We start from the raw sequence: 11,512 nt of genomic DNA on the forward strand, positions 1-11,512 counted from the left end.
ATATTTTGTTTTCTTTTTAATTTATACACATTAAATATTACATATATGTATGTAATAAAATGTGTATTTCCATTACAGGTTTAGGTCTTAAATTTCATATAAGGTGGTATTAAAAAGGTCTTAAAAAGTCTTAAATTTAACTTGTTCATGTCTGTAGAAACCCTGTCATATGAACACGTGCAATCTCTCCTCTGTAGGAGCCCTGAGGAAATGGAGTCCTGGATCAGAATAATCAACTCGGTGGCGGCCATGTTTTCCGCCCCATCCTTCCCCGCTGCCATCGGCTCTCAGAAGAAATTCAGCCGTCCGCTGCTGCCGGCGACCACCACCCGCATGTCTCAGGTGGGTCTGAAGAGGGAAGTGAAATGCTGCTGATGGCACGTGCTGTGTCTGTCTGAAGCCTTTGAATACTGCTGATGTGTCTGATGTGTTACAGGAAGAGCAGCTCAAGTCCCACGAGGCCAAGCTGAAGCACGTCTCTACAGAATTAGCCGAGCACAGATCCTACCCGCCGGATAAGAAGGTCAAAGCCAAAGAGATCGATGAGTACCGCTTGAAAGAGCACTACCTGGATTTTGAGGTAGACGCCGTTGCCTTTTATGATGCAAGAGACACAATTTGTGACCCTGGACCACAAAACCAGTCATAGGTCAATTTTTTGAAATTGAGATTTATACATCATCTGAAAGCTGAATAAATAAGCTTTCCATTGATGCATTGGTTTGTTAGGATAGGACAATATTTGGCAAGATACAACTATTAGAAATTCTGGAATCTGAGGGTGCAAAAAAATCTAAATATTGAGAAAATCATCTTTAAAGTTGTTCAAATGAAGTTCTTAGCAATGCATATTACTAATCAAAAATTAAGTTTTGATATATTTACAGTAGGAAATGTACAAAATGTCTTCATGAAACATGGTCTTTACTTAATATCCTAATGATTTTGGGCATAAAAGAAAAATCGATAATTTTGACCCATACAATGTATTGTTGGCTATTGCTACAAATATAATGTCTCAGGTGGGTCTGAAGAGGGAAGTGAAATGCTGCTGATGGCACGTGCTGTGTCTGTCTGAAGCCTTTGAATACTGCTGATGTGTCTGATGTGTTACAGGAAGAGCAGCTCAAGTCCCACGAGGCCAAGCTGAATAAATAAGCTTTCCATTGATGCATTGGTTTGTTAGGATAGGACAATATTTGGCAAGATACAACTATTAGAAATTCTGGAATCTGAGGGTGCAAAAAAATCTAAATATTGAGAAAATCATCTTTTATGACCCTTTAAGGTTTTGTGCTCCAGGGTCACAATTAAGCAGATCGTTTGCTGGGCCGTATTTTTCCCCCACACTCGTGTTCATTGTCTTTAACGTTCCTCATCTAGGCTGTCAGAGATGAACTTGCCTAGAATTGATGGAAATGTGTTTGCTGAAGCCGTTTCATTTTCTGCCTTTGATTGATAGTTAAGGTCAGAGGAAGGGAATAACACAAAACTCATCAGAGAGGCTGCGCTTTTGTTTCAACACTAAACAAGATACTTTATAAATGCTTGTTCTCATCTTTAAAGAATTCAAACATAAGCAATCTTAATGCATAACTAGTAAATAAAATAGGAACTTTTGGTGCTCTCAAAGCAATACAAATGGTGTCCCAATATTTTTTTATAGTGTAACTAAGTAGTATAGTGGTATGATTCTTGCGTTAAGAATAGGAGGTCCTGTGATGGACCCAACTGAACATGCACACTAAAGAAAAATTACCAATGCATTTTAGTTGGTGCTTAAAATTTAAATGATCTAAAAAAAAAAACGAATTATCTTTAAAAATCCATTTTCTCCGTTTTTAAACAAATTATGTTTTACAACAAATTACAGTTGTTGTGTTGACTTTAAGCTCATTCATTCCTGTTATCAAGGCTGTTTTTATTAAAATGATTTAACAATATTTTTTTCTTTAATTTAAGGGAAATGGGTTTTTCTGTAACTACAACATTTGGTCCCAAACTAGCCCTTGCTGAGTAACAGCTTGTATAATAATAGTTAAGTGGCATCTTTCACAAATCATTTTATTTAAAACCAAATTACTTCATTTTGGAGTCCTGTTTTGAGGCCTATTCCTGGAAAGGGTCTTCTACAATTGCAGAATTCAAAGAGAAGTCGCCTAGAATTATCAAACGACCCAAAACTTTTCAAATGTAGTTTAAGTGCAGCTGTGTTGAGGGAGGCACTTGATCAGATGTGAAATGCCTTGGCATCAAGCGCGGTGGAAGAGCAATGTGTGTGATAAATACAAAACCCAGAAACTAATAAATATACTTTAACATACACATGTGGGTTATTTACTCTGTTATGGTTAATCCAGTGGAATTATCTAATTGATTAAAGTGATCTTAGTTTAGTTCTATGGATAGCAGCATTATAATGTGTAATGTGATAAACTCACTTATATTGCAGTGTATTAACCCCTCTTAATAAACTAGACCAATCACACATCTACATACTGTAACATACAGTATATCCACACACATCTGATGTTTTTTTTCCACACTTTTGGCCTGACAACATGATCAATATTCCAGTCAGTGTGTTTTACATTTAAGGGTAAAAGACCCTCCTCTATGTGGATTTAAAGGAACAGTTCACCCAAAAATGAACATTTGCTAAAAATGTACTCATCCTCTGGCCATCCAAGATGTAGATGAGTTTGTTTCGTCATGGGAACACATTTAGAGAAATTTAGCACTCACTGTCTCAGCAATGGATGCTCTGCAGTGAATGGGTGCCGTCAGAATGAGAGTCCAAACAGCTGATAAAAACATCACAATAATCCACAAGCAATCCACAGCACTCCAGTCCAACAGTTAATGACTTCAGAAGCCAAAAGGTGCGTGTTTATAAGAAACAAATCCATCAAGACGATTTTTGTTAACTTTCAAATTGTTGTTTCCAGCTAAAATATGACCCATATGCATAAATATTACTTTCTCCTGATAAAGAAACAAACTCATCTACATCTTAGATGGCCTAAGGGTGCGTAAATCTTTAGAAAATGTGAAAAAAATGTTTTGGATGAACTTTTATATCTCTCGTTTTAACGGTCAGGACCACCTTGAGAAAACAATCCCATACTGTAATTAGTATAATGTGACAATAGAAGATTTATTTAATCTTATATAAAGCACTCTTGTGAGTTCATCTTTATTATATTCAGAGTTTAGCCCTGTAGCTCTGTTCCAAACATTAGTGTTTAGCTCGCTTAGACACAAAGGCTGCTCAAAACAGTAGGCTTTGACCAAGTTCTTGGCAACATCGCAATGTCCTTCCTAGATAAGTCAATCTCAGAAAGCACTTTAACAAGCTCAGTAAAAAATCATTCCAAATGATGGACACTGAGACAAATTATGATAATGGATTATAAATAGATTTTATTCAGTTCTGAAAATGATCAACAGAGAATCGTCCCATGGAATTGAAAACATGCTATGATCAAACTCTACTGTGAGCTGTGAGCTTGGCTTGAGTCTGTTGGTGCACTTCAAGGCAAGACACCACAGGTGAATAGGGTTCAAAAGGGTTAAGAGGATTGTTTTGTATTGCAAGTTTTATGAAATGATATGTTTAAATATATAAATGAAGCATTATTGAATTAGATTTGCACAAATGTGCATACATATCCAGAACAGAAATGTGAACATTGGATACATCCAAAATTCAAAATGGTTTATTTTGTTGACATATATTAAGAGTTAAAGGTTTTTACAGAAGGGATTTCAGGAATAAAATGTTATATAAAACGGATGGTATGTGAACAAACCCCTCGGTAAAAACCTTGAGAATATTGATAGGAATGAAACTGTAAGGTTTGGTGTAAGTGCTGCTGAAGTTTCTGAGAAAAAACTAATTTTGAGAAAACAGCCTTTAAAGTATTGTAATTCAAATCTACAGATGCAAATAGTTAACGTGTAACAAAATAAACAGTTAAATGTGACCCTGGAGCACAAAAGCAGTCTTAAGTCGCTGGGGTATATTTGTAGCAATAGCCAACAATACATTGTATGGGTCAAAATTATCCATTTTTCTTTTATGCCATAAATCCATAAATTCATCCATAAATCCCAAAATCCATGTTCCATAAAGATATTTTGTACATTTCCTACCGTAAATATATCAAAACTTAATTTTTGATTAGTAATATGCATTGCTAAGAACTTCATTTGGACAACTTTAAAGATGATTTTCTCAATATTTTGATTTTTTTGCACCCTCAGATTCCAGATTTTCAAATAGTTGTATCTCGGCCAAATATTCTAAAATATTCCTAATAAACCATACATCAATGGAAAGCTTATTTATTCAGCTTTCAGATGATGTATAAATCTCAATTTCGAAAAATTGACCCTTAAGACAGGTTTTGTGCTCCAGGGTCACAAATGTGTATTTTGGATGTTGTCTTTCCATTAGTCTGAAGGAGAAGAGATGTTATGGAAGCAAAATTGCCTGAAATCTCACAGTCGGCCAGTGCATGAAAAGCAGTGTTTTTGCCTGTCATGTTTTGCCTTAATTGAGCCACTCACAAGGTGCTGTTTGACTGAAGGTCTGCTTTGAAGGTGCAGTGACAGCGAGGTGCTGTTAGCAGAGCTATTGTTAGCGCTCGTCTCATGACATTATAATGGAGTCTAATGGATTTTCTGAATTCTCTCTGAAGGAGAGCCGTTACGAGATGTACGTCAAGCTCCTGAAAGAGGGTGTGAGAGAGCTCTTGACGGCCCGGGACGGTGACGCGGCGCTGAAGAAGTCTCAGTCCAGCCCATCTCTCAACCAGGAGTCCCAGCCGGCCGCCGCTAAAGTCAAGCGCAACACGTCCGAGCGGAAGGACTACCGGCCCGAAACACCCAAGATCACATAGACAGTCTCCTGCTTCCTCTCAGAGAGCCACTGTATAATATTTGGATGTCATTTATTTATCTGCCGACAGTTGTATCAGAAAACATTTGTGTAAAATGTAAATTGATCAATTGATTGGAAGCTGTAAATCCCTAGGTCTCCCTTGTGGAGCAAATAGTGTGTTTTTTTTTTATTTGTTAGCGTGTAATGGTTTTGCGGTTGCACTTTATTTTACAGTACATGCGCTTGCAGAAATGACTGAGTAACATCAGGTAACTACAGCGGTTTAGGGTTAACACCTACTGTAGTTATTACCCAGTTATTGTAATTGCTAGAGTGTGTACATGCGCAACAGGACTGTAAAATAAAGTGCCGCTGATTTCGCTCTGAGAACATGAACGTCTCTTGATTGTGCTGTTCCCCTAAATTTGCTTTTCCTTCAAGTGAAGTGGAAACATATGCTCGGCAGTAGCTCAGAGCGAGTTATTTTACTAGACTAATAAACAGCAGAGAGATGCATGGGTATGATGCAGGATTTATCACGATAGCCTTTCGTTTTTGTTGCGGATGTAATCCACGACCGATGTACTAACCACCTTCGCGCGCGCATTAATGGATCGTACCAGCATGTCACAGCAATGGACCCAGACTCTAAAGAGATTATTTTCTAATGATGATTTCGAGGTACTTGCTGAGTTACAGCATTTCAGACTGCAAGATTAGATGATGTTCATGCTAACGTCATCGGCTGCGCAGTTTGTGCCATTTATTTTTTTATCTGTTTGTTGAAGTAAAGAGTATACTTCTGCTTTTTCAGTAGTGTAAATGCCAATGCTCTTTTTGTGCATTTTATAATCTTCTATATTTGAATTTTTAATTCTCAGTTCAGAACATTATTGTTGTAAAGATGCCAGTAGTATTTATAGTGCACTTTATTAGTTCTTTTGACTCTTTTAGAGAGCTTTATAAAGGGTAGTGATATGTTACTTCATTATACAGGTTTTTCAAGCGTAACCAAATCTGTGTTTGGTTTTATTGAAGGTACAGTTTCACTCGTGTAAAGTCGTGTTAGTTTGTCTGTGCTCCTGTGTTTTTGCCGTCATGTTTAGGTTGTTCGAATGCAGAGGTTTCTTGAGGAATTGAGAGCGTTTCAGTTACTTTTTTCGTGATGCTTGCTAACCTTGAATTTAAGATTCATTTTCATTACAGAAACAAACGTCGTGAACACTATATGAACGTTCGACACTGTTTTTGCACACCAAACAAAGCCGGATCTAGTTACTTATTTGAACTTTCGAAGGTTTCAAAGGAATCTATATGAAAAGCTTTTCACATTTACAGATACTAGTTTGAGTCCCTTCTCGAGTTCCCGTCTATAACGACATTTTGTTTACTTGAAGTATTTTTAAGGACACTTTATTTTATGTTAGAATTTGACAAATAGAGAGGATCATATCTACATTGTGCTTTTGTGATTACAAGCTCTTTCAGCAGACTTTATATTGTTTCTGTCTTGTTTTTTGTATTTTTTCTCTCGCTGTGAAATTGCAGGACGAATTATTTCTCTTGTCCAGTTCTGAACACAGAAGCACTTAGATGATGTTTATTTTTATTTATTTGTTGCTAATTTTAGAACAAAAGTTGCATTACTTTTGAGCAGTATATACACACTTAATAATGCATACTACAAACTGTCATCAGTATGAATGGTGATATGAAGAGATCGACTCTTCCTTTTATGTGCTACCATGTTTCATGTTGTTTGATGTTCGCCGCTTTTCCAGACCGAACATGTAACGCTGGCACTAACCCTTTAACAGTGCACGTCCTACACAGACATAGTACTTTAAAATAGTAATTGCATTTGTTATTATTTTTCATAGGATGCAGAAAACAATAAAATAAAATAAAAAAGTCAGACGAAGTGTAACATAAAGATATGGGCATGCAAGTGCACTTTAGGGTTTCAAAATAAAAACAATAACTCAAATGAAAAATCATCCAAAAGTGAGACTTGCCTAATCTCAAGCTTTGAAATATCTTTCTTTGTCATAACAATATTTTGACTGGAACACTCACTTTGTTTTTGACTTTTGTTTGTCGGTCTCCTGTGTGCAAATCATGATTACAGTTTTCCTCCAGCCTTGTCATCGTTGTGCGTTTACTTTGGCGAACCCTGTAATGTAGGATCTCCTCTCAAAATGCAGTTGTGTGAGTACTGAAGGAGAGCAGCTGGTTTTAATGCGCCTTAGCCATCAGTTGGACCGTTTGCTGTCCAAACTCAGATATTGTGAATACCTTTTTTTAGCTGTGATCCTGTACTACTCCTTTAAATCTGTAAATGTTGTTCAATATGCCTGTTGCCCTGTTTTCAGAAGACTGGATGTGTTGGTTGTGATCTCCTGGCATGAGCGTGTCTTACGCCTGCCCTCAAAGATCAGGGACACAATGTTGGCTTCAGTGAATAAAATACTGTATTTAATCGTTCATTGCATCTGCACTCATTTTTTAATCCACACATCTTCTGAAAGCAGCTCAAAGTTGAGCGTTCTGAACCTCCATCGCTCAGTTTACTACCCTTAATGCAAATGAAGTCGTAACAGTATGTTAATGTAGTTCTGACACCTAATTGTCTGAGATCGGTCACCATTTGCTCAAGATGTGATCATCCCAAGTGATCTAGAAACAACATAACTGTTGACTTTCATCTTCTTTATAATAATTAAGGCGTTTTGGGAAATGAGCATGATCTAACATCTACTGTGGAGTGGAATCTGGGTCGGGGCAGACTATAGTTTCCTACAAAAGTGCATGTAAATTGGATCAGTGTGATGGGGTTTATGTGGACAACAAAAAAAAGCCTTTTTGTCCTCAAATAAGATGACAGCACCTTTTGGAGAGAGCAGTGGGTTACACCACATGACCAGCTGTGACTGGTAACCACTTTGTAACCAGAAAAAATGTGTATCTACGGCACCTTCACATCCACTGGAAATGAATGTAATCGAGTCTGATTGCTGCTAATGAAAGCGGTGAGGCTGATTACACACCACAGCTTGGACGGAGGAGGTCAACGAACATCGTCTCCTGTTTACACTTTGCTCCTAAAGTCGACACTGCCAACTAGCGTTTTGGCAAAGTGGAGTTATAAATGCAAACAATCACACAGACTACTGTATTGAGGCTGCTGACTCTGAACAATAGACAATTCTTCAGGGTTTTCATGAAAAACAGGAATCTAACTTGCGTGGCCATGTGGCTGAGAAAAAACGAAAAACCTCTACATTTCCATTAAGAGAATGATATAAACTGCTTTACACAACATTGCATGCATACTCCACTAAATGCATGGCTGACAGTTCAGCATCATATTTGAAACCATGCCTGCCGGGTTACTTTAGAAGTGTTTTAGGATGTAGATAAGCTAAGACACCGAAGCAGAAGGGTGGGCCATACTGTGACCTGACAACAAAAGCCAATCACAATCCTGGAACAGAAAGGATAGGACAGCACACCTTAGCACTTCACACATATTGGGAGAAACCAGGCCACACCAGGGGCTGGTGTAACAGTCCAAATATAATGTCAGTAATCAGGTATGTTGTTTGTTGGCATATGTTACAGCATTACAGTGAAGTGTGGTAAGTGGCACTTTAGGGCCAGCCACAGTCTTTTAGTTCTGTTTAATGAAAGATATTTACTGCCTTACTGTAACATTTAACTCGGGATGTGTACACTCTAAAAAATGCTGGGTTAAATACAACCCAGTGCTGGGTAAAATAGGGACAAACCCAGCAATTGGGTTGTTTTGACCCAGTGGTTGGGTTACTACCCAGAAGGTTGGGTTAAACATTTAACCCAACCGCTGGGTCAAAACAGCCCAATTGCTGGGTTTGTCCCTATTTTACCCAGCACTGGGTTGTATTTAACCCAGCATTTTTTAGAGTGTACTGTTGCTATTTCATGCACCTATATGGATTGATGTTACTGTTGATGTTACTCTTTATTTATTTTTTTACATTTGTGTGACCAATTTGCATCTAAACTCTCCTTTTAACATCTTAATCTTTCAGCTTAGCTTAGTGGGTTTTTTTCTTCCTAATCTGTTTACATGTTTGAGTAGTTTTCCCAACACGGGACTGAGAAGAGGCGGAGTGGAAAGAAGAAGAAGAGGGGGAACAGGAGGACAGATAGAGAAAGAGAGGGGGAAAGTGGAGGAGGTAGAAAAATAACTATTTTATGAACTTTATGACAAATGTGGTTTTTAACACCCAGTAGCACACTGTTTAAAAAAAAAGACATATTTTCCCATTTATGGGACCTTGCAAATAATCGGATTTGTGAATTACTGTACTTGACACTGACACTACATTTAAACCAAATGTTGTCCCAGCTAGTCAAACGCAGTTGTCTGAATGAAGAATTTCATATTGAGCAATATTGCTGAAATGTTAAGGATTTGTGAGTTCCCAGCATGCACCTCAGCATGAATAAATGATGTGGTTACTGTTACAGGATTACTGTTTGCTGTTTGGTGACTATTTAAACTTTTGCTGTTTTTGTTTATTTGTTTGTTGATGTCACCGTTGTTGTTTTTTTTAATTGTTCAACAGTCCAAAAACTCTGTACATCATTACAGTGTTCCATAAATGCCTTTACAGTTACATATTCAGTGAGATACAATCAAGACAAAAGTACATGGAAATTAAAAGAGTTGTCACTAGTGTTGTTTTTGGCGGCCTGCTTTAATTTTAGTTTTAGTCTAGTCTGTGTGAAACTGTCATTTTAGTTTTTATTAGTTTTAGTCACGTTCATACTCTTTTTAGTCTAGTCAAGTTTTAGTCAACTAAAAGTCTGAGCATTTTAGTAGCTATTATGATCAGAACACCTGAGCATAACGGTTATCAGATCAATGAATGAGAGGGCAGCGTTACCAGAGTTGCCCATTTACCACACCTTGTTACAGCACAGTAGGGCTATTGCAGACAGAAATAAATACTGTACTACATCGATGCATGAACGGTATATGAGTGGAGCACTCACATGGGCCGCGAACGATAGTGTTGGGTCGTTCTTGAACGATTCGTTCATTTTGAACGAATCTTTAATGTAACTCGGGAAGAACGAGGTCGTCTCGTCTGGTTTTCGTCACGTGATAAAGGTTCGTTGACGACGATATTTAGTCATAATTTTCGTTGAGGAAAGCAGCACTAGTTGTCACACAGTCCTGCTCACTTATCCCATTTTTATACGTTGCCAGAAATAATCCCACATTCTTTGCATTTCTCCCCAACAGACACTCATATGAAGCAGTTTCAATCATCCCATCAATCCAGTCCTTCAACTCTGGTGTTCTGGGACATTTTTACAGTCGAGTAAAATCATCCTGCCAGCCGTAATACAACCAATTTTAAGAAGAATAAATGCATTTTTTTGCTATGTTTGCATATTTATTATCAACAAATATGTAGTTACTTTGATGAATTTAAAGGCTGAATAAGGCACTTTGCATTTAGTGAATTAATTAACAAATACAAATGAACAAAACAAAGTAGAACATTTTTAAGACGGTAGTTGAGAGAAAATATGAATGCATTACGTTGCATTGAATTAAGTTTTCTCAATTCCTTTTTTACAGTGTGTATTTGTCAACAGCTGAAAACGTATGTAATGATTAGAGAACAAATCCGTAGTTAGATATCAGTGTTTGCTTTCAATAAATGTGGCACTGGAAAGAAGTCATATTAAACGTGAACAATGAACAGGACTGAGAAAAGACTTTTTGAGTCACTGTTGAGTTTTATCATTAAGCGTGGCAGATGTGAGCATCTGAAAATCTTGCTGTTAGTATTGTATTCATTGTAAACCCATTCCAAGTATCATTAGGGGTCCCAGCATATTGTATTCTTATGCGAAAATATGTTTAATAATCTAAGTGTACATAACAGTTATTATTATAGATTATTAGGATTAGGAAGCATATTTAATCTGAACAAATTGATGCAAAGAAGGCATACCATTAAACAAAAGCAGAGGGGCTGAATAAAAGGTACAAAAGAAGAAGAGCAGATGGAGGAAGGTCTCGAGGAGCAATCTCATCCACGTTCAACAACAAGAATCAAAAGATTCAAATGAAATGAAGCATTAATCTTTGCTTTTGCGTCACCTGATGTGGTCAGAACAGCTTCACGCTTTCCTTAAATGTGTGAGTGAGTGTTTTATGAAAGCGGGTTGCTGAGATGCTCTTCAGATGCTGGAGACGGAGTCGAGGAGGCCGAGGAGCTAATGGACAGGAAGCATGTGATGATCTCAGGAAGGACATCTGTGTGGATTTACTTCATTCCTCAAGCACTTTGACACTTGTGTGTCGGAAAGTGTGCATGCAGTTCTGTTTACCTCAAAGTAAAGAGCTGTTAACAGGTTTTTGTCCACAGTATCACAGTTGTATGAATGAAATTAAATGTACATAGCATATGTTCTTATTGTCATATTTAGTATCTTATTGAGGATTGTAATTCATGCATGCAAAAGTGATATCATAAATAAACATGTTATAAATAAACACTCTTAGCAATGTTCTAATCATGTGTGCCATGTAAGATGCTAAGTAGTATCTGTCCATTCAATCAA

General features: G+C 37.3%; 1 protein-coding gene across 1 annotated transcript in view; it reads left to right on the forward strand.

Annotated features, from left to right (window-relative positions):
- LOC107740791 (PH and SEC7 domain-containing protein 3-like) overlaps positions 1-7,369 on the forward strand; it is a 105,746-nt gene extending 98,377 nt beyond the window's left edge. Inside the window, exons 13-15 of the mRNA XM_016553292.1 lie at positions 198-342; positions 437-580; positions 4,704-7,369. Of these exons, the coding sequence (XP_016408778.1) occupies positions 198-342; positions 437-580; positions 4,704-4,904 (490 nt within the window). The 3' untranslated portion in view covers positions 4,905-7,369. The remainder of the gene's footprint in view (positions 1-197; positions 343-436; positions 581-4,703) is intronic.
- Positions 7,370-11,512: the final 4,143 nt, after the last annotated feature.

Source organism: Sinocyclocheilus rhinocerous, unplaced genomic scaffold, assembly GCF_001515625.1.
Source record: "Sinocyclocheilus rhinocerous isolate Xijiao unplaced genomic scaffold, SAMN03320098_v1.1 scaffold1097, whole genome shotgun sequence".
Lineage (NCBI taxonomy): Eukaryota > Metazoa > Chordata > Actinopteri > Cypriniformes > Cyprinidae > Sinocyclocheilus > Sinocyclocheilus rhinocerous.